We start from the raw sequence: 24,513 nt of genomic DNA on the forward strand, positions 1-24,513 counted from the left end.
TTAAATTACATTTTTAAGTAAGTGACGCACATTAAAAATGTTTTACAATACAGGTTATTTTTTTACTATAGATTATTCGTTCTTCTGTAATTTATGCATTTTTATTGCATAAAAAAATAAGCTATATTTTAAAAGTTATCTAATATTTTTTGTAACTTAATTAGTGACTATTTAATAGTGAACATTTAAATAAATATTAACAAGCTCAGTGATATTTCATATTTTCATTAGTCATTAATTTCGGGAAATAGTAGTGTGCCGATTACACAACAATAATTATTTATAATTATCCAATTGTAATAAAGTTTAAAATATTCAGCTCAAAATATTCATTTCAATCTTGTGATAATTTTATTTCCCCGACTTAAAAAGAAAAAAAAATATAATTTTAGTACAGTTTTAATGATAAAAATTATAATCGGTTTGAATAAATAATTATTTATTCAAACCGATTTATTATTTCATTATAATGAAAAACGAAATTAAAAAAATTCTGATATTATATTTTACATTTTAGCTTCGATGCGAAGCTGAGAAAATATTAATTTTACTATGTGTGTTTTTTTTTTGTGTCTATTACCACTTTTTCTCAGCTCTCACCGAACGGATTTCTTTCAACGATACGTCAAAAAATCACAAATCGTATCTAGTCGAAGATATTATCATCAAAAATTAAAAAAATTCATCTCGTTCGCCGTAAATGAGGGAAACCTCTAAAAAAATTACAAATTTAAAAATCGCTAATTTTTTCAATTTTTTATTTCTTAAAACTGCCATTACTTTTTCAAAAATGAACAAATCAATATAATTTTTTTTTATAGATGCTTGATGTCTTTAACTATCATTTGGTATATTTTTTTTATAAATTTAACCCTTTACCTGCCCACAGGTTGGGTTTACAAAAGAAAATGGAAAGAAATGCAAAGAAATAGAGGTACAAATGAGGAGTGGTAGCAGAGAGGCAAAAGGAAAGCAAGTAAGAGGGAAGAGTGGAGACTTTTGTCTAATGTTTGAGTAACACTATTCAAGGCTAATAGTACATCGCAAAGTGATGGCTCAGCTTGTAATGTTGTTCTAGTTTCGACCTCTGTCTCGGTAGTTGTTTTGGTTGCTTGTGAGTAAGAAATACCACTTTTTAAATTTGTATACGCTTTTGACTGTATGCGTTGGACTGCAGTCACCTTTTTCAGATTAGCTTTTGCTTCAGCTGCATTATAAGCTGAACAGCCTTTCTAATTGGCTGTATGATTTTCACCACAGTTTGCACATATTGCTTTAGTCTTTCTAGACTTAGTGCAAGCTTTGGATTTGTGTTTTTCACCACATTTTACACATATTGGAGTTTTGTGGCAGTAGTTTTGTGTGTGGTTAAAAGCTTGACAGTTTTTACACTGTGGTACTTCTTTTTTTTTATTCCTCGGGTGCTCCACTTGAATCTTGTGATGGGACAATTTATCTACCTGAAAGATGTCTTTATTGTTTGTTTGTGGTTCTAACTCTACAAAAAACAATGGCAGTCTAATGTGTTTCTAATGTATTGTCTAATCACTGTTTTTGTTATTTTGATCTTTTTTCTTATTTATTTAAACATTTGTAATATTATGAGCTAGATCACCTAAGTCCGCTAACTCTCTTTTAGTATCACAAATGTCAGTCTGAGGGTGTAAACCTCTAATCACAGCTTTAAACATTTTTTCAGTTTTAAGCTTGTATCGATGGTATTCAATATTTTGCTTTTCTAAAATTTTCACTGTTCGACGAAACTGATGTTCGTCACTCGTTAAAACCTTAATATCACCATTAGCTAAGGTTCTGACAAGTTGTTCATTATCCTTAGTCTCTTCTAATGTCAAGTTGCTAATAAACTTTTTTACGTCGGTAACATCACATACTTTTATGGGTGGTGGTTTACGAATTTTGACGGAAATACTCGCAATTTCCTTTGTTAATTGAATCGTTTTCTTAGGTGAGCTCATAATTACATCAGAAGCGCCTTGATTCATTTCAAAAAGTTTTTTTTGTAATTTTTCATTGCTCTCTCGCAGTTCCGCGACTTGTTTTTTTAACATTTGATTATCAGTTTGCATTTGTTGTAAAATACTTGAGCTGATAGTTACGTTAGTATACGGTGAATTGCCGTCGCTATCCATAGTTAATTCCATTTGTTGAAATATGATCTGTCGCACGTGCGACCCACTTAATAATTAGCTTGTTTAAAACACTTACCAGTCGTCCGAATGTCCACGGCATGCATTGTGAACTATTTATAAACAAATTTTTATAACAGACACTTCTACACGTTTAACTCAGAAGCGAGAGCGAAACAAACGTGTTGCTTGTTTGAGTAAACATTGTTTGATCAAATAGCAACTGTGAATATTATGAAGTATAAAAACAAATACATAAATATATATATATTATATATAATTTTTTTTTACATATGATTTTAAATATTAGGTCCAAAATATTGGTTTTAGAAATTTCTTTAAAGAATTCGTATTTCTTATCTAATTTATAATTTTTCATTTAAGAATATTTTGGAGTTCTAATGAATTCTTCCACTTAATACACTTTTAACATATAAATTTTTTTTGCAATATTTTTGGTCCTTAAAAAAAGTAGTAGAGGAACTGATATTTATTTAGAAATTTAAATCATGCTATTAAACACAATTTTATTCTTAAAGTACATTTTCTCCATTCAAATAACTAATACCAATGAGTGTTTTATTTTAATAAGCATTAATAAATGTATATTTCTAAAATAATATTATGATAAAAATAAATTTTCTTGTATGCATCACTAATAATTTATCTAATAAATAAAATTCATAAAAAATATTAGAGAAATAAGAATTATATAAACATAAATGCACAAATTATATTTATTTTCTGTTGTTTTATTAATGTATTAATAGAACTGAACATGCACTTTATGAGTGACATTATAGATTGTTATACTTATTACTTTTTTTTATCTCTTTTGCTCTCTGACGAATCTTTTTTTATTAAATTTTTCTTTAGGTACGTGCCACTCCCCTGTGTTCTCTAAGTTATGAGTTATTTAGTGGAAAGAGTAAACTCAGTAAAATTACAAGTTACTTTAAAAATAATAATATAATTTCGACTTAGGTTATATAAAAGGTCCATATAAAAGGTAAATTGAATTATGGAGAAAAATATAAATTAATACAAAAAAATTATTTCCTATGAAAAATATTAAGTATCATCTTTTTGTATTACTAATACATTATTGAATAACAGTTTTATTTTATCTTAATAAAATATACAGAACGATTCTTTTAATATAAGTTACTTAATTTATCTTAATATAATAATTATGTCAAGAAAATTCTTTTTGGTATTTTTTAGTTTTTAGTTTCACATAATTCTTGATTTATCAATTTTTTAAAATTATTTTCTTATAATTCATTTTTTTAAGAATTTGTTTAAGTCAATACCGATTTATACCGAGTAAATAATAAAGTATATTTACATTATTATTTACGTAAAATAATTAAATTTAATGGTGATTTTTTATATATATATATATTCACCTATTTAACGAGTAATTGTCAATAATTATTTAGAATATAACACTTATAACACTAGTAAAAAGAAGACGAATAAAAATGGAGGTAAGTAATACACTTTATATGAATTACTCCATTTAAATCTAAAAGATTATTTTTTTCTAGTGGCAATTAAAATATTTTTTGTTGATAACATCTTGTTTGATATTTAACGAAGGTAAATCCGATTTTCATTATTTACACCTATTAATTTTACCAAGTATATTATTTAATTGATATCGAATATCTGAAAATTTTCTAAAAATAATTTTATTAAGTTAACATTTATTACAAAAATAAAGCTTTATAGGACTTATATATTATTATTTTTCAAATACTATAGTCCATTTAAGTGAAAGTTTATAATAAAAAAATGAATTTATTACCATTACTATTAGCTCAATATGCAAGTTTGAAATTGATATAATTTAATAGAAAAAAAAACCCAGCACAGGGGGATCGCGGCACAGTGGTGGTGACGTGGCATAGTTGGATCAAGTAAATGATATCTGACAGTGATTAAAATCACTATCAAAAATAAACACTTCGATGCAAATCTTTAGATAGTATTTAATTTTAAAAAAATATGTGTTTTATTCCAAAAGCTACTTGATCTGCTGGTTCCTTATTAATATCCTGATTAAGATAAAGTATGTCGAATGAAAAAGGGTTTATTAAAAAATATTATTTGTCATAAAAAAATTGTGTGGATCCATAAACTTTTCAATAAGTTATAGCATTATAAAGTTAAATATAATATAAATAATAAAATCGAGAATTTTCACACGAAAAAAGCATTCGGTAGCCATTTTCGCCATGAAGACAAGTCCAGAGGTCAAATTTTTTTTTTTCAAATTAAAGTATATTACATTAGCTTTAATTTAAGATATATATAAAAGTGTCAGACCTTCCGGAACATTTTCAAAAGTTATGTTGAAAAAGTAAATTTGTTGTGAAAAAGTTGTCATTTTAAATCCCCCCCTGTGGGCAGGTTAAGTGTCAGATTTACAAAAAAAATATACCAAATGATAAGTAAAGACATCAAGCATCTATATAAAAAAAAATTATATTGATATGTTCATTTTTGAAAAAGTTACGGCAGTTTTTAGTAAAAAAAAATTGAAATAATTTCGAAAATTAGCGATTTTTAATTTTGTAATTTTTATGGAGGTTTCCCCCTTTTTACGGGGAACGAGGGAATTTTTTTCAATTTTTAAGGGTAATGTCTTCGACTAGATACGATTTGTGATCTTTTGACGTATCGTTGAAAGAAATCGGTTCGGTGAGAGCTGAGAAAAAGTGGTAACAGACACAAAAAAAAAAAAAAAAAAAAAAAAAAACACATCATAGTAAAAAAATACCTTCTCAGCTTCGCATCGAAGCTAAAATGATATGTTAAGATTAATATGCATCAGGAAATTTTATAATTAATAATTACAGTAAATTTATAAAAAAAGCTCAATTTTTGTACATTTTTATCGTAAATAGAAATTATAGTAATCATTTCTAATTAACTTTTGGCGTTTAAAATTGGCAGTTTAAGCTAAATCAAATTTTAAAGTTATTTTTTCAACTTTAAAAAATAAAAAAAATTTAAATAAGTTTAACTTCTTAAGTTTTATGAACTTTATTCTATGTCAATTATATCATATAATATTCATGATAGTTAGTGTATTCCCCTTGTAAGATATTTTAAATAAAATAAAATACAAAATCCAGAATTTTAACACAAAAATAGCATATTTTTGAATACGGTAGCCATTTTCACCAAGAAGAAAATCTATAATTCTAATTTTTTTTTATAGTTAAGTATATAATATAAGGTTTAATTTAAGATAAATAAAAGTATCAATAATTCCGGAACATTTTCAAAAACTAAATTGAAAAAGGTTAACTTGTGCGAAAAATGTTTTTTTGAATCTCCCATGTGAGCAGCATTTGAGTCAGATTTTCAAAAAATTTATATAAAATAAAAGAAAAATATACAGGGTGATTTTTTTATCATAACCCACTCAATTAATTGCAGAATAATAATAATTTAAACATTTTTTTTTTTATTATCTTTAGTTACACATTATTCTTGAATTTTTAACTATGTAATACTTTTTAAGTTCATCCCTTATGCCTTGGAAGGGGGTCAACTTTGTTTTTTTAAATGGTAACACATATTTTTAATTTAATAAAATGTTTGAGTTTTTAATTTAATAGTAAATGGCATTTGAATTTTTAATATAACTTTATTAGCTTATTAGATATAAACATTTAAAGTTTCAAAATTTTGAGTTAATATACATGTATAATACACATGGGATTGTAAATACAGGTAGCTAATTGGATTTTTATGACATTGCTGTCTCAGTCACGGATTGTTTATTATCAATTATGATTATCAATAAATATACTTTCTGTATTGTCAGTTGGTGTATTTATAAACTCATAACAATGTGCCTTACTACAATTGATAATAACAATGCTGTGTACCTGCTAATATCGATGTTATAAAAAACCAATTAGCTACCTATATTTGTAATCCCTTGTGTATTATATCTGTATATTAATTCAAAAATTTGAAACTTTAAATGATTATATCTAATAAACGAATTAAGTTATGTCGTAACACAGGAAAGAAAAACTATGTGTAAGTGTGAAACTATGTAACTGTGTGTACGAAGATGAATATGAGGAGGTGGTGCCTGCTGTCTAGGTATTCACGCGCGTGTTGTCGTACAGCAGTCACCGTGCTCGGCTGACACTCCGGGTTAGCTGTGGGTGTCGAAAGGCTGTTGTTATAGGAAGGGAGAATAAGAGTAACACCTAGGTATGAGGTGCAGACGAAGTGCAAGACACAAGTACTCTGAAATGTCGAGGAAAAGAGTATATAGGTTAGAAAAGGAATAAACAAAGACTTTACTTTAAACAGTAAGCCGGACAGCGACAACCGAGTACTGAGACTGATGAATGACACAAGGCACTGGAGTCGACTGACCACGATGGTCAGGTCTATTGGGTTTTTATAATAATTACACCTATTGCCGATTTGGCAATAAATATTATTTGTTAATTCACCAGTCTCAGGCAGCGGATGTGCTGTCTGTATTTTATTAAAATAATTCTCACGATTATGAAAACGTGACACCATCACATCCACCCATGTCTTTTTGGTGCCACGTCCCCGTGGTAATGAACAATTAAAATGAACAAATAAATGAATATTTTATGAGAACAAAATAATTTAACTTAACTAATTTAGTTTACATTTTTTTTTTTTTTATATATATATTTTTTGATCCGCCTACTTTCCTACATTTGGTGTATGATTTGGTTGTGGAACGATATTGTTCTTTTTGTTTTTCTTTTGTAGTCCTTGATGTTTTGATTAATGATCAGGCTGTATAGATTGTTTTTAATCTTGCTTTGTTTTCAGGGGGTATTTGCTTGGAATAAAGCTTGTTGGGTAGTAGGAAGTTTTTGCAGGGCTTGAAGTTTTATTATGTTACTTCTGATTTCGGTTCAATAATATTGTTTAATGACTTCTGACCAATCATATTTGACGTAACTTTGTAAATATAATCGTCGGGCTTTTTATTTCTTCCGCTTGAATCAGTTGTNACTTTTTATTTCTTCCGTTTGAATCAGTTGTGTGAATGCTATCGCTGTTATGCCCATGCACAATAGTCTCAACGCTGTGGTTTTTATCATCATTGTCTCTATTGTAGTACGGTTTTAGTCGTCTAATGTGTATGGTATCCTTCACGACATTTTTATTAAGGATTAGTTCTACTTCATAATTTACGTAATTTATTTTGTTAATTATTTTAAATGGACCACGATATTGGTGGCCTAATTTTGCACATTGGTTTTTTATTATAAAAGGAAATTTGACTAAGACTAATTGACCTGGTTTGTATTCTAAGTGTTTGTGTGATAAATCATAGTTGNGGTATTCTAAGTGTTTGTATGATAAATCATAGTTGATTTTCTGCGTTTTTTGAGCTTTTGCTATTATGTCTGGTAGTTTCATTCTAACATTATGTAAGTCTTCCAGCGCTTTCTTTAAGTCATGTGATAGAGGCTGAGGGATTATTTTGTTGTCTATAGGCTGTGCAGCATGAAATCCATGCATTAGATAGAATGGCGAAAATCCAGTTGTAGACTGCGGTGTAGTGTTGTAGCTAAAAGTGACAGCTGGTAAATAGTGTGACCATCTATTCTGATTGTTGTCTTGCATATAATGTCGTAAAGCTGTACATAGCGTCTCATTTGTTCGTTCTACAAATCCTTGAGATTGAGGCGAGTAGGCTGAGCTGAACTTCTGTTTGATGCCTAAGTTGTCACAAACTTGTGCCAGTTCCTTATTTTTAAAGTGAGTTCCCCGGTCACTTGTTATAGATCGAGGGCAGCCCCATNGAAGTGAGTTCCTCGGTCACTTGTTATAGATCGAGGGCAGCCCCATTTGAAAATTAATTCGAAAAGGAATTTTATGACAGACTCGCCGTCTGCAGAGCGAACTGCTTTGGTGAAAATATACTTGGTCGTGTTGCAAGCTGCTACTATTACGTGTTTCTTTNACAAGCTGCTACTATAACGTGTTTCTTTCCATTACTATTGCATAGTGGCCCGAGAAAATCAATAGTTACTCTAGATAACGGAGTTCCATCTATGACTGGGATAGGCTGTAATAATCCTGTAGGTTTCCCTGTGGCTCTCTTGTTGATTTGACATGAATGGCATGATTTGATATAGGCTGCCGTGTCTTTCGAAAGAGAAGGCCAATAATATTTTTGCTGTAGCTTATGTATAGTCCGTGATATACCTGCGTGTCCTGACGTTGGACTTTCGTGGTATGCTTTTAATATTCTAGTAGTAACTTCTTTGGGTACTACCAGTAAGTTATAGTTGCCTATATTTTGATTATATGATTTAAAGTATAATACGTTACATATTATGGTGAATTTCCGTGATAGTCTATTTGTTTTCTTATCTGATTCTTTGCCTTCTAAAGCGTTTCGAATTGATAAGCAAAAAGGGTCTTTTTGTTGCTTTTCTGCAATAGAAAATTCTTTCTCTTCTGTGGCTGATAACTCTTGAATGTTGCCAATACATTGAACTTGAACATTCGGTTCGTGACCACTCTCATATCCGAATATTGCTGAGTCTATTATGTGTTCTAAAGAGTATCTGGATAGTGCATCCGCCACTACATTATCTCGCCCTCTAGTAAATACTATTTTGAAGTCGTAATCCCAAAGTTTGATAATTAAGCGAGATATGCGGGCTGACGGATTTTTTAAGCTGCGGTAATATTTTAAGCTAATGTTATCACTATATACCGTAAAATGTCTGGCGTAAAGGTACTCTCTGAAGAATTCGATAGCAAAGGTCAGACCTAGAAGTTCTAACGTAGTAGAGCTGTAGGTTTTTTCTGATTCTAACAGCTTCCGAGAGGCATAACCTATGACTCTTGAAATGTTGTTTTCGTCTGTCTGTTCTAGCACTCCACCTAGCCCTCGAATACTTGCGTCAACGGTCAAGCTCGTTGGTCTATCATCGTTAAAGTGTGCTAGAATAGGTTTTGATGTTAATAAGGTTTTCAGTTGTTCAAACGCTTCAGTATGTTCTTGTTGCCAGTTAATTTTCTCGTATTTTTTTGTTTTTGTTAACTCTGTAAGGCAATTAGCGATCTGTGCGAACGATTTTATATGTCTACGGTAAAATGAACAAAGTCCTAAAAAGCTTCTAACGTCTTTAACCGTTTTGGGGCGGGGAAAGTCCGTTATGGCTCTTATGTTGCGGTCCAACGGTGTTATGCCGTCGCGTGTTATCCGAAAGCCTAATAGGTCTATTTTATCAGAGAATAAAATACATTTATTTGTTTTTATTTTGAGTCCGATTTTGTCAAGAATTTTAAATACTTTTTCGAGATTTTCCAAGGCTTCTGGAAAAGTCTTTCCGAAGCATGCTAGGTCATCTATATAGATCACAAGTGATTTATATAACAGTTCTGAGAAAGCATTGTTGACTATTCTGCTGAATATTGCTGATGAGTTGCGAAAACCCATTGGTAATCGGCAAAACGTCATTAAGCCACACGCACTGGTGAATGAAAGTAAATGTTGACACTCTTCTTTAATAGGAATTTGAAAAAAACTATTATTAAGATCTAGACTTGAGAAGAATTGTGAGTTTTCTAGTGCTCTGAACAAATCTTGAGATCGTGGAAGTGGATAGTTGTCAGGTTCAACTCTTTCGTTTAAGTCCTTGTAGTCTATTACTAGACGATGTTGATCTTTTTCTTTCTTTTTGACGAGAAAAGCGTTTGCTGCATATTTTGACATGGCGTGTTTAATTATTCCTACGTCAAGTAATTTATCTAATTCTTTTTTCAAAATGTCTCTTTGAGCAGGGGATACTCTATGTGGAGCATTAAATTTTGGTTCTTTTACGTTTTCCTTTAGTTTTATTTCACATGGCGGTACTTTTGCTGGCTCTAATCTAGATGCGTCCGTAGAAAATACGTGTAAGTATTTGTTCACTAGGTCAACTACTTTAGCGTGTTGTTCTTGGGATAAATGTGATGATATCTTAATAGGCGTGTTGTCATTGTCGGTTAATTGCTCTTTAATTGTTTCGTTATGCATAGCTGTGTGAACAGTTGACAATGATGTTGCTTTGTCCTGTATCATCGTTTCTGTATTTGGGTGGCCGTGGCTCGTGGCGTTAGCTACTCCGATTTCATTGATAATTGCATTATCGTTTTTTATGCACTGTTTACTATGCTCCACGTGGAGCTGTACTGACTGAATAATTTTTTTTAATGGTAGAAATTCGTTTATCTCTACTATATGCTGCGGTATGTACTTTGATGTTTTTGTAGTCGGCTTGCCGGGCCGCCAATGAGTACCATTATTTACATGATATAGTACCGCAAAATTTCGATCACCCGTTCCGTACATTACTCCGTATTTATGTTTTTCAGAATAAATGTACGTGTCCATTGAATAGTGATTTAATATGCTGGCAATTTCTTCATCTGAAAACCAATAGCCTGGGACGTCTTTTATTTTTAATAACACCAATAAATCACAAAGTGTGATTTTCTTTTGTTTAGATGAGCTAATTGCATTGCAAATTGCATGCAATGCGCAATTGTTGTCTTCCGCAACATTTTCGCCCATTTGATATTTTTCGAAGACCTCCCGTAGTTTTGCTAAACGTGTGTTGTCAGCAAATTTATTCTGTGCGGCTATTTGTGTTGTGAGTGTAGAAATAACGTTCTTACTGTTCACGTTATTTGTATTGTTTTTTTTTATTGCGACTTGGTCGGCGTTGTATATTTTCGTAGTTATAATATTTTTTATAATCATCAAATTTGAATTAAAGTTAATATGAGCCTTATTATTGAATAGAAATCTGTTTCCCAATATGAGCGAACTTATTAAGTTATTTACAACATAGACGTCTACATCAAACTGCTCGTTCTCAATGACGATTTGAATAATAGTTTTTCCTATTAAATCCAAGGGCTTGTTATCTGCTCCGGTTATTAGCATATTTTCAACCTTTTTAATGTTGTATCCTTTAGCTAATTCCGCGTTTAATATATTTAGATTTGCCCCGGTATCTATAGTGACTGTTATTTCTGCTTGGTTTAATGTGGCTATGATGTACAATGCTTTTGCGCTAGAATATTGACTTGTCGATTGTACGTACTCAATTTTATTGCTTCTATTAACTTTATTTATAATATTTTTTGATTGATGAGATTCTATTTTTGATTTTGCTAAGGTTAAAGGTGAACGTATGTCCTTAGCGTGAGCGTTTAACCTAAAAGCTAGTTTTTTGAGTTGCAATTTTTTGCTGTGTGATTTTGGCTCTGGCATAATTGACACTTTGTGTCATCTGCTTCCTTTTTTCTGGATCTGCAGACATTTGCTTCGTGGCCGTATTTTTCACAAATTTGGCATTGAACTATTAATTTTTTGTTACGGAAACAATTCTCAGTAATATGGTTAGTCCTGTGACAAATATCACATTTTCTGTTTTTGCCGGACGTGTTACCATTAAATTTTTTTACTGTATTAGTTCGTGATTTCTGAAAATCTAAAAGTTCTTTGACTTGCCTTTTTAATTGCTTTAGCTCATTTTCTTGTTTTTTATTTGACATGTGTTGGATTTGTTCCTTAAGAATGTCTGTTCTAATTTCTGAACTAGACTTACTTTTATCGCCTTCTATGAGAAATTCTGTAGTCTCCCATTTTCTTATGTTCTTTTTTAGACTGTCCAANAGTCTCCCATTTTCTAAGTAATTGAGTGGGTTATGATAAAAAAATCACCCTGTATAAGGTTTCAAAAAAAAAAAAATTATATTGATTAGTTTTTTTTTGAAAAAGTTATGGTAGTTTTATAAAAAAAAAAGTGAATATAATTTCAAAGATTACTGATTTTTAAAAGTAATTTTTTGAGAGATTTTCTTGATATACGGGGAACGAGGAAAATTTTTTTTAATTTTCAAGAGTAATGTCTTCAATTAGATACAATTTATGATCTTTTGACGTATTGTTAAAAGAAATCGGTCCAATGAGAGCCGAGAAAAAGTTGTAACAGACACAAAAAAAAAAAAATAAATAAATACATCACGGTAAAATTAATTAAAAACCCAACCCAACCCAACCTTCTCAGCTTCGAATCGAAGCTAAAATAATTTTGATATTTTTTATGAATTTTAAAACATGTATAATTATTGCTTAGATATCATATAAACTATTTCTTATTGAGGAATTCTAAAACCATATTTGGAATTAGCAGAAAAATTCTATATAGGATTCATCTAAATATTTTAAACCGCAGAATTTTTTTTTCTTGTGTAATTATTATGATTTCTCATTGTATAATTTTTTAATAATATTATTCCAATAAAATATTTTGGGATATATAAACTTTATAATAGGACATTTATTATACATTATACGATCTATACCATAATACTATATCTACTTTTATTTTTAACATTTATGCGTAAAAAATTAACGCATTACGCAATGTAATTTTACGATTGTATGAATCATTAAATACTTTTTAAAAATTGTTTAACCCAATCGCAGAACCAATGTTTTAAAAATAAAAATGCTTATTCCGGTTTTTAATCTAAATATTAAAAATTTCCATGTTCAAGAATTAGGTTTTTAGGTTCATTTGCTGTCGTATAATTATATTAACTTTAATTCCTGTAACTATATTTCAAAATTATACGAATATATATTTTTATTCAAATTAAAAATTTGTAATTGTAGCAATGTGTAATCTGTGTTATGTTGTAACTATTGGTGAGGCTATACGGCTCAGTACTCCACTAGTGATTAGATATTAGTAGTGTGTCTACGTCGATGAATATAGACAGTGTAGTCTGGTTATTTTCTGATTAAATCTATTATTTTTATTTTATTTGTAATTCATTAACTTACTTTATAATTTACACATTATTATTATTATATTAGTACTGCTGTCAATAGTATTCCATTGTCATTAGTAACCCGTCCTATATAACGATGTTATTTAATTAACATTAAAAAATTATTATTCGGACTAAAATGTATTTCAATAATTTTTTGTACAAAAAAAATTTTATTTTAAAAATAATTAGTCTAAATTTTGTTTGGAAAATACTATTTTACCGTCTACATTAGAAATGTGATAATATTATACAAAATAATTCTATTATCGTATAACACTCGGTAAAGATAGTTACAAACTGAAAATTTTATCATATTGAAGAGTTTTTTTCATTATTTAATTATACACGTTTTTCAATTTTATAATAATTTCTGAAATATACCAACTTATTTGTTTAAAAGGAATATATTAAAACAAAATATTTATAATTAATTAAAAAGGTAGTACAAATCAAAAATTCTTAATGATAAAAATATCACCTTAATTGATAATTTTAATTTACTAAAATTAAAAAAAAAGACAATTACTATTGAACTGTCATTTTCTCAATTAGATATTTCTTTAGTTATTAAAATAAAATTTTAATACGGCAAAAATTAAATATATATGAAGTATAGGATATGGAAATATTTGATATAATAAGAGCACGGCAAAGATCTGAATTAAATGAGAATTATTTAGAAACTAAAGAAGAAGCCAATGCAAAGAATTTCTATTTAAATTTACGTTTTCTTTGTATATTAATTTTGTGTTCAGTAGTTCAAATGTCTTGTGCTATAAGAAAGCGTTGCTTCGTCGGAACCTATTTTTCAAATGCGATACAGTTTCGTATACTCCACGGCACGACAGATCACACACAAAAGGTTAAGTTCATTAATAACACAATGTCACAGATAATTATTACATTATTACATTCTATAAAGCAAATTTCAAAACTAAAATAAAATCATTGTGAACATAATCTCTCTTAGGGTGAACTGCCGAGAGACTCCCTAAAAATTCAGATTACTCATATTTAAATAGTAATAGCCCCTATTTAACTTATAAACAAGACAACATTTAAAATACTTGGTTGGATCAAACATTCCCTCCTTGTTTTGAAAAAACATGCCATCGTATATTTTGATAAGAATTAAATATTTAAATTTAAATTTTTGAATTCTTATTAACTAACATAAACTCTATTTTAGAAACATAGCTAAAAACTAAATTTATGATTATTTTTTAATTACTAGTATCTTATCTGGTGGGTTGTATTCGTAGATTTACTGTAAATCTTGTAAATTTTTCTATTACATAAGTATAAAGCAATAGTAGGGAAAACTATATAACTATAAAACTATATTACAATTAAACTGTTACTCTATGAAATGAATATTTTTTAGTGATTTAAAATTTCATATAAAAAAAATTAATACATTATTGTATTCGTTTAGGGATTGTAGATAAATATTCGTGTAAAGAAAAAATATGTCTATTTGAAAAAGGTACAACGAACACAGCTGTTGCAATCGGTTACATTAAAACATTAAAACTAGCTTACGAGAGTGGATGTAATTGGGATGAAAATACGACTACTGAAGCTGCAGCAAATGGGCATTTAGAATGTTTAAAATATGCACATGAAAATGCATGTAAATGGGATGAGAAAACTACACAGGCTGCTGCTGCAAATGGACATTTAGAATGTTTAAAATATGCACATGAAAATGTATGTAAATGGGATGAGAAAACTACACAAGCTGCTGCTGCAAATGGACATTTAGATTGTTTAAAATATGCTCACGAAAATGGCTGTAGATGGGATGAGAAAACTACACAGGCTGCTGCTGCAAATGGACATTTAGATTGTTTAAAATATGCACATGAAAATGTATGTAAATGGGATGAGAAAACTACACAGGCTGCTGCTGCAAATGGACATTTAGAATGTTTAAAATATGCACATGAAAATGTATGTAAATGGGATGAGAAAACTACACAAGCTGCTGCTGCAAATGGACATTTAGAATGTTTAAAATATGCACATGATAATGCATGTAAATGGGATGAGAAAACTACACAAGCTGCTGCTGCAAATGGACATTTAGATTGTTTAAAATATGCACATGAAAATGTATGTAAATGGGATGAGAAAACTACACAAGCTGCTGCTGCGAATGGACATTTAGAATGTTTAAAATATGCACATGAAAATGTATGTAAATGGGATGAGAAAACTACACAAGCTGCTGCTGCAAATGGACATTTAGAATGTTTAAAATATGCACATGAAAATGTATGTAAATGGGATGAGAAAACTACACAAGCTGCTGCTGCGAATGGACATTTAGAATGTATAAAATATGCTCACGAAAATGGATGTCCGTGGGATGTGAGCACAACAAAAGCAGCTGCAAATTATGGTAATTTAAAAAACTTAAAATACATTCACGAAAATGGATGTAAATGGGATCAAAAAACCACAATGGCTGCTGCTGAAAATGGGCATTTAAAATGCTTAAAATATGCTTTTGAAAATGGGTGTAATTGGAATGAACAAACAACTTTAAATGCTGCTTTAGGAGGTAATTTTGATTGTTTGAAATATGCACATGAAAATGGATGCAAATGGCATAAAAAAATAACGGAAGTAGCTGCTTCTAAGGGTGATTTAAATATATTAAAATATGCTCATGAAAACGGATGTGATTGGGCTGTTAGTACTATAGTTTCAGCTGCTGAGCACGGTAATTTAGATTGTTTAAAATATGCCTATGAACATGGATGCCATATCATTGAAGGTACGATGAGAGGGGCCGCTTCTAATGGACATCTAGACTGTTTAATGTACGTATATAACAAAGGTTGTGTATTGGGGGATGAAGTCATGACTTGTGAACATACCGCGAATGATAGTTTTAACTGTTTGTTATGTGCTCATGATAACGGTTTTGAATGGGATGAAGGAACAACTAGAGTAGCTGCAGAAGGAGGTCATTTAGACTGTTTAATATATGCTCATGAAAACGGATGTGAATGGGATGAAGGAACAACTAGAGTAGCTGCAGAAGGCGGTCATCTAGAATGTTTAATATATGCTCTTGAAAACGGATGTGAATGGGATGAAGGAACAACTAGAGTAGCTGCAGAAGGCGGCTATTTAGACTGTTTAATATATGCTCATAAAAAGGGATACGAATGGGATGAAGGAACAACTAGAGTAGCTGCAGAAGGCGGCCATTTAGACTGTTTAATTTATGCTCATGAAAACGGATGCGAATGGGATGAAGGAACAACTAGAGAAGCTGCTCTAGGCGGCTATTTAGACTGTTTAATGTATGCTCATGAAAACGGATGCGAATGGGATGAAGGAACAACTAGTGAAGCTGCTCTAGGTGGCTATTTGGACTGTTTAATATATGCTCATGAAAAAGGATGCAAATGGGATGAAGGAACAACTAGAGAAGCTGCTCTAGGCGGCTATTTAGACTGTTTAATGTATGCTCATGATAATGGATGCGAATGGGATGAAGGAACAACTAGAGTAGCTGCAGAAGGCGGCCATTTAGACTGTTTAATTTATGCTCATGAAAACGGATGCGAATGGGATGAAGGAACAACTAGAGAAGCTGCTCTAGGCGGCTATTTAGACTGTTTAATGTATGCTCATGATAATGGATGCGAATGGGATGAAGGAACAACTAGAGTTGCTGCAGAAGACGGTAATTTAGACTGTTTAATATATGCTCATGAAAAAGGATGCAAATGGGATGAAGGAACAACTAGAGTTGCTGCCGGAAGCGGCTATTTGGACTGTTTAATATATGCTCATGAAAACGGATGCGAATGGGATGAAGGAACAACTAGTGAAGCTGCTCTAGGTGGCTATTTGGACTGTTTAATATATGCTCATGAAAAAGGATGCAAATGGGATGAAGGAACAACTAGAGAAGCTGCTCTAGGCGGCTATTTAGACTGTTTAATGTATGCTCATGATAATGGATGCGAATGGGATGAAGGAACAACTAGAGTAGCTGCAGAAGGCGGCCATTTAGACTGTTTAATTTATGCTCATGAAAACGGTTGCGAATGGGATGAAGGAACAACTAGAGTTGCTGCCGGAAGCGGCTATTTGGACTGTTTAATATATGCTCATGAAAACGGATGTAAATGGGACAATAGCACGACTAAAGATGCTGCTCAAGGCGGACATTTGAATTGCTTAAAATATGCTTATGAAAATGGATGCGAATGGAATAAAATGACAACAGTGGTAGCTGCACAAAACGGCAATTTGGAATGTTTAAAATACGCTCATGTAAATGGATGTAATTTGGCTGAATGTACAACATTGGCATCTGTTGTAAACGGTCATTTAGACTGCTTAACATATGCTCATGAAAACGGATGCAAATGGGATAATAGAACAACTAAATTCGCTGCTGATGGCGGACATTTGGATTGCTTAAAATATGCTTATGAAAATGGATGCGAATGGGATAAAGCAATAACGAAATCAGCTGTTACTAGAGGTAATTTAAAAATCATTAAATATGCCCATGAAAAAGGACATCCTATAGACGAAGATACATACAGATTTGCCGTTTTAAGAGGTAAGCTAGAAATACTGAAATATGTTCATGAAAACGGATATAAATGGGATAAAAAAACAACAAGGTTATTTGCTGCTAACGGGCATTTAGAATGTTTAAAATATGCTCATGAAAAAGGTTATGAATGGGATGAAGGAACAATAGTTACAGCAGCAGTGCATGGTAATTTAGATTGCCTAAAATTTGCCAATCAACACGGATACAGTTGGGTCGAAGGTACGACGAGAGGGGCAGCTTCTAATGGACATTTAGACTGTCTAAAATATGCTTATAACAATGGTTGTGAATGGGATGAAGGCACAACGAGAGAAGCCGCTGCTAGAGGTTCCATTGATTGTTTGAAATTTGCTCGTGAAAATGGTTGCGAATGGAGTGAAAGTACAAAAATTACAGCCGTCGCGCATGATCATTTATATTGCTTTGAATATGCTCACGAAAATGGTTGTCCTAATTAGTTGTTTATTGTATTTATTCTTTTTTTTATTTATTCATGTTTTTAGTTTTTCAAAAAAAAATTTAAATAAGTTTAACTTTCTATGCTATGTTAATTTTTATTTATATAATATTTATAAAAATCTGTACTCCCCTTGTAAGGTATTTAAAAAAAAAAAAAAAATACAAAACCCAGAATTTTAACACTAAATTAGCATATTTCAAGAATACGGTGTCATTTTTACCATGAAGACAAATTTTTTTTTTCAAATTAAAGTATTTTACATAAGCTTTAATTTAAGATATATATAAAAGTGTCAGTATTTCCGGAATACTTTCAAAAATTAAATTGAAAATGTCCTAGTTTCAATACACATGTTTAAAGTTTTGACCCCCCTTGTATAAAGGGGTATGATCCGAATAACAAAAAAAGCGTGTCAGATGAAAGTGGTATATAAAAATTTATTATAAAAAATAATAATATTGATCCATACATTTTTCCAAAAGTTATATAAAATATAAATTAAATAATATAAAATATAAAATCGAGAATTTTTTCATGGAAAGCATACGTTTTTCTTTAACTTTGGTGTTAATTTTCACCACGAAGACAAGTCCATAGGTCAAATTTTTTTTTTCAAATTAAAATATATTACATAAGCTATAATTTAAGATATAAATAAAAGTGTCAGTCTTTCCGAAACATTTTCAAAAGTCAAGTTGAAAAAATTGTATAAAGGGAAATGATCCGATTTAAAAAAAAAGTATATTGAATGAAACAGATATATATAAAGTATTTATCATTAAAGAATAACGTTGATTCATGCATTTTTTAAAAAGTTATAGCATCATAATATTAAAAAATGTAAAATATAATATCTAGAATTTTTTCACAAAAATAGCATAATTTTGCATACGGTAGTCATTTTTACCATGAAGACAATTCCAGATGTCAAATTTTTTTTTTCAAATTAAAGTATATTACATTAACTTTAATTTAAGGTATAAATAAAAGTGTCAGTCTTACCAGAACATTTTCAAAAGTTAAGTTGAAAAAGTTAATTTTTTGTATAAACGTTACCATTTTGAAACCCTTCCTGTGGGCTGTTAAAGAGTCAAATGATCACAAAAATATATAAAATGATAGATCAATACCTAATGTATCTATAAAAAAAAATTATATTGATTCGGTCATTTTTAAAAAAGTTATGGCAATTTTAAGTAAAAAAAAATGAAAAAATATCGAAAATTAGCGATTTTTAAATTTGTAATTTTTTGGGGGATTTCCCCCGTTTACGGGGAACGAGGGAATTTTTTTCAATTTTTGAGGGTAATGTCTTCGACTAGATACGATTTGTGATCTTTTGACATATTGTTCATCAAAATCGGTCCAGCGAGAGCTGAGATTGAGCGTTCACAGACACAAAAAAAAAATAAAAAAAACACATCATAGTAAAATTAATACCTTCTCAGCTTCGCATCGAAGCTAAAATGACTCATTTTAGCTTCGACCCACTATAAAATAAGCTGATTTTATTTTCAACTTGATTTAAGTTTCTATATGTCAAATGTGTTAAATTTTAAGAAATCCTGAAAAAATCTTGTTTTTTTTAAATCTGACGAATAGTTAAAATTCATATTTATTTAAAAATTATGCAAAACATATTTAATTTCGTCATTTTTAAAGGTTGTTTATTTTTGAAATATTTATCCAAATATAAAAATTTAGAATTTTGTTTTCATATTTTGAGCATTGATAGATTGAACTAGATTTAAATCTAGTTCTTTTTATGCATGCAAATCGGTCTTTAAAAACCTTATTACTATTGTGATATGACACAACGAATCCAGGTTCATAAAGAGAAAACTTAATGGATTGGATCAAATCCAATTTTATATAGAAATAAGATCTATCTCATCACAATTGACTAGCTATTTTTTAGAACTCTAATGTAATAAATGGGGTATTTATTACATTGGAGTTCTAAATTTACTAGTTAATTATTGTAAATTTTGATAGAAGAATTAATCTAGGATCTATTTCATTTTTTATTTTTATATATTTTTTTATTGTACTTTTATACACAGTCATAAGTTTTATAACAATTTTTGAAGTGAAACTTTTACAGACAGTCCAAAGAAAGATTAAAAAACTTTCAATTTTTTTTTCATCTCAAAAAGAATTAAAAAAAAACCTCGTATCCCAGGCGTATAAAACTGTAATATATTATACGCAGCCACAGTGAATCAAACGAATATTGGCTAAAAATGATAATTTAAGATAGTTCAAAAATTCAAAGCAGCTTTTATTAACTTTGAAGAGACAAAATAATCCAAATAAGTTTAAATTTATATTTAACGTAAGTTAGATTCATGTACTTTTGATAAAAATCGGTGACCTCATTACTATTAAAAACCCTTATAAAGCACTTTAAAATAATATAAAAAAGAAATTGAACACTAAAATACATGTAGCATGTTTTTTAACTACAGCAGCCATTTGCACGTAGAAGATAAGTCTCGACACTAATTTTTTTTTTAATTCGCAGCGAAATACATTTGAACCGGTTTATAGGAATTGTTATCGCCGCTCGTTGGTATGTTTTTGTTAAATAAATCAGTTTTATACTTGACACCCTTGTGTTGCATCATTTGTGTTACCACATCGTACATATAACATAGTACGTAACATAAGCTTTAATTTGACATATGTTTTAAGGACGCAGTATTTCGGGAACATTTTTAAAACTTAAGTTGAATAAGTTGACTTTTGTAAAAAAAATTGCTATTTTTAATCCTCCCTAAGAGCAAGTTAAGTGTCAGATTTTTTGACTTTAAAAAAGCAAAAAAATTTAAATAAGTTTAACTTCTTATGTCTTATGGACTTTATTATAAATAATAATATAAACTTTAATTTAAAATTAAATAAAAGTGTCCATATTTCCGGAACGTTTTCAAAAATTGAAAAAGCTTAACTTGTGTGCAAAAATTATTTTTTTGAATCTCCCCTGCGGGCAGGTTTAGATTTTCAAAAAAACAATATTAAATGAAAGGGAAACATCTAAAGTTTTAACGCGTATCCAATATATATATATAGTTGAGCACCGCACAGTATATTTATTTAATTATATAGATATATAGACAAAATTGATCACCGCAGTCAAGTCACAAAACAATGCAGAGACAATATATATATTATTATCAGTGTTGAGAAGGAACGGATTCCTGGAACGAGTTCTTTTTGAAGGAACGATGCTAGGAACTGCTTCCTTTTAAAATAAAGGAACGAGGAAAATGAACAAATTCCATTTTTTAAGGAACGTGAACGGAAATTACAGTTCCTAAAAATTTTTATAAACATGTTTTAGTGTAGTTTTCTTCGTATCTAGACATTAAAATATTAAGGTATTTTTAGTTGACTTTTGACAATGGAAGTCCCCTATATACCCAGCCGAGATCGTAGGCTGTTTAAATGAATCAATTGACTATAAATAGAGTTATTATCACATGTAGGTATACAGTAAATATTTAATATATGTGTACATATATTAAATAATGCACCGAATATTATCGTCGTTTCTTGTTAACTAATTTATGTTAAAGGTTTTGGGTTTTCTGATTTATTATTTCTAACTTATATGTAGACAATAGACATTGGTCGCGTTGACACAAGTCGTTAGCATTTACTACCTGCTTATAAATATAATTTTCGAATACTTTTAGATAAGGAATACTACAAATTTGTTTTGTATTCGACTGCTGATGAAAATCATTGATGACCGTTATCATGATCTCATTGCCACAATTTTTTAAATAACTTGGTTACATAAAAGGAACGAAGAGTGGAACGAGTTCTTATTTTGGAGGAACTGGATCTGGAACAAGTTCCTTCTTAATATAAAGAACTAGGATCTGGAACGAGTTCATATTTTAGAAAATGAACGGGGAACGGAACGAGTTCCATTTGAAAAGGAACTTTCCCAACACTGATTATTATACTATTCGCATAAATACACTTTCACACGATAGGTTATAATTGAACACCGCAGTCAAGTTACAACGAAAATGCAGAGACAATATATAACAAAAAAAAAGAACATGAAACGTACGCAACAAAACCAAAAGACACCAGTTATGGCGTACGTCGGAAACGGAACAGAACGCAATATCAGTAATCCATATTCAGCGGCGGCCTTATCTCAGTTTCAAGGGCGGGGAGACAATCGATGACAACCGATTGTCATATTAATAGCTGGGACGGCTGATATCGAGAGAGACACGGGTGAGCGCCAACCTAGCGCAAAAGGCGGTGCCGTGTCAGTTTCAATATAAAAAAAAAGATAAATTTTGATTTTTTCTTTTGTCAATAAATGGCAATTTTTAGAAAAAAGTAAAAAAAGTCGAAATATACAGATTTTAAAAATTGTTATTTTTTGGGGACTTCCTTCATTTACAAGGAACAAGGGAAAATATTTCAATTTTTAAAGGCAACATATTTAACTAGGTACAATTTTTGTTCTTTTGACGTATTGTTGAAAGAAATCGGTCCAGTGAGAGCTGAGTAAAAGGAGTGACAAACACAAAAAATAAACAAATCATAGTAAAATTAATACCTTCTCAGCTTCGCATCGAAGCTAAAACAGTTTCCATTATTTCGTAGTTGGAAGGTTATACAACATATTTTAAATTTTCTTAAACACTTTTTAAAAATGAATAAAAAAAAAAACTCAGCACGGTGGGATCGTGGCATAGTTGGGTCCAGTATAGATGATATCTAACAGTGATTAAAATCACTATTATAAAAAACGCTTCGATGCAAATCTGTAGATAGTGTTTAATTAAAAAAAAAAAATTTGTCAAAAAAGTAGGTCAAATGAGAGCTGAGAAAATAAATGATAGCTACAAAAAAAAAACCACATAGTAAAATAATATTAATATGAATTTCTTCTCACAAGAGGACACTACAGTAATGGAATCTTTGATATTTATTGAAGTTATTGAATCTAAATGAGATAAAAATGAAATGAGTTAAACATTTTTTTTTTAACTCAAAAAGAATTAAAAAAAAATTTAGTGCCACAGTCGTGAAAGACCCAAGTGTTACCGTCTCAAAAACCGTAAGTCTTGTGACGAATGGTCACTTCATAAAAATGGAAATTTAGCTAGTTCAAATTTTAAAGTTATTTTTCTTGACTTCAAAGAAACAAAAAAATTTAAATATGATTAATTTTATACTATGTCATTTAGATTGATATAATATTTATGAAAATCAGTAGAATTTTAATAGAAAAATAGCATATTTTTGAATACGGTAGCCATTTGCGCATAGAAGATAGGTCGTCGAGACAAACTTTTCATTTTATAGTACATAAAATAAACTTTAATTTGATATATGCTTAAAGGACGCAGTATTTCCGGAACATGTTCAAAAATAAGTTGAAAAAGTTAGTTTTTGTAAAAAAGTTGCTATTTTAAATCCCTCCCAATGAGCAGTTAAGTGTTAGATTTGCAAAAAAATAATATCAAATGAAAGGGAAATATCTAAGGTTTTAGTATAAAAAAAAATTATGTTGATTTGTTTATTTTTGAAAAAGTTATGGAAGTTATAAGAAAAAAAAGTGAAAAAAATGACAAAATTTAGTAATTTTTAAATTTGTAACTTTTTTGGATATTTCNGTGAAAAAAATGACAAAATTTAGTCATTTTTAAATTTGTAACTTTTTTGGATATTTCCTCCATTTGCGGGAAACGAGGGAAAATTTTTCAATTTTTGAGGGTAATGTTTTCGACTAGATACGATTTGTGATCTTTTGACGTATTGTTGAAAGAAATCGGTCCAGTGACAGTTGAGAAAAAGTGGTAACAGACATAAAAAAAAAAAAAAACACATCATGGTAAAATTAATACCTTCTCAGCTTCCCATCGAAGCTAAAATTTTATTTTGAAAATTTTCTTATGTTAAATTTTATTATATATTTAAAAATAAATTATTTATTTATTTGTCTTTTTCTTCTGGGCTTTTAGGCTTCTTTGATTTATTAGTCTTTAAACTCCACAGAATCTTCTTTATTTTTTGGTCACTTATCTTTAGATGTTCTTGTAACATCAATTGTTGGTTATTATTAGTAAATCTATATTTCGTATTTAAAATTTTATTTTATTTCATATCTGTAAAAAAATATAGAAATACAATTTTTGTTTTTTTACATTACTGATATTAATTTACCAAAAGGTTTAGTAAACTGTACACATTTCAATAGTTTTTAGCCATTGTAATAATAAATTTTTTATACATTTATTATTTATTTATTTATTTATTATTTTATTATTTATTTATACATAATTGATCACTATTAATACTTCAACAGTTTTTTTGTTGCCATTATACCCGTAACATCTGGCTTTGTTAGTTGAATGTAGTAATACTTATCAGCACACGTGTCCTTCTAATTGGTATTACAATTT

General features: G+C 29.7%; 1 protein-coding gene across 9 annotated transcripts; it reads left to right on the forward strand.

Moving 5' to 3' along the window:
• The first annotated feature begins 3,068 nt into the window (after nt 1-3,068).
• Nucleotides 3,069-18,245, forward strand: LOC126904790 (uncharacterized). 9 transcript variants are annotated; one of them, XM_050684033.1, is made up of 5 exons: nt 3,069-3,156; nt 3,590-3,637; nt 3,698-3,749; nt 14,458-16,317; nt 16,966-18,245. In XM_050684033.1, exons 2-5 carry the CDS (start codon nt 3,632-3,634, stop codon nt 18,069-18,071), a joined length of 3,024 nt encoding a protein of 1,007 aa, XP_050539990.1. In that variant the 5' UTR covers nt 3,069-3,156; nt 3,590-3,631; the 3' UTR covers nt 18,072-18,245. The 9 variants fall into 9 exon arrangements, with proteins under 9 accessions (XP_050539990.1, XP_050539989.1, XP_050539988.1 ...); XM_050684032.1 differs by having other exon boundaries at nt 3,070-3,156; nt 14,458-16,398; nt 16,966-18,244; XM_050684031.1 differs by having other exon boundaries at nt 3,073-3,156; nt 14,458-16,560; nt 16,966-18,241.
• Nucleotides 18,246-24,513: the final 6,268 nt, after the last annotated feature.

The sequence above is a fragment of the Daktulosphaira vitifoliae genome, unplaced genomic scaffold (genome assembly GCF_025091365.1).
Source record: "Daktulosphaira vitifoliae isolate Bord-2020 unplaced genomic scaffold, ASM2509136v1 Scaffold_4, whole genome shotgun sequence".
Classification (NCBI taxonomy): domain Eukaryota; kingdom Metazoa; phylum Arthropoda; class Insecta; order Hemiptera; family Phylloxeridae; genus Daktulosphaira; species Daktulosphaira vitifoliae.

Excerpts from the sequence above, each read along its gene's own strand:
- LOC126904790 (XM_050684025.1), top strand. Across the intron at positions 3,750-14,457 it reads TTGTTTGATATTTAACGAAG|GGATTGTAGATAAATATTCG; the intron begins GTAAATCCGATT and ends GTATTCGTTTAG.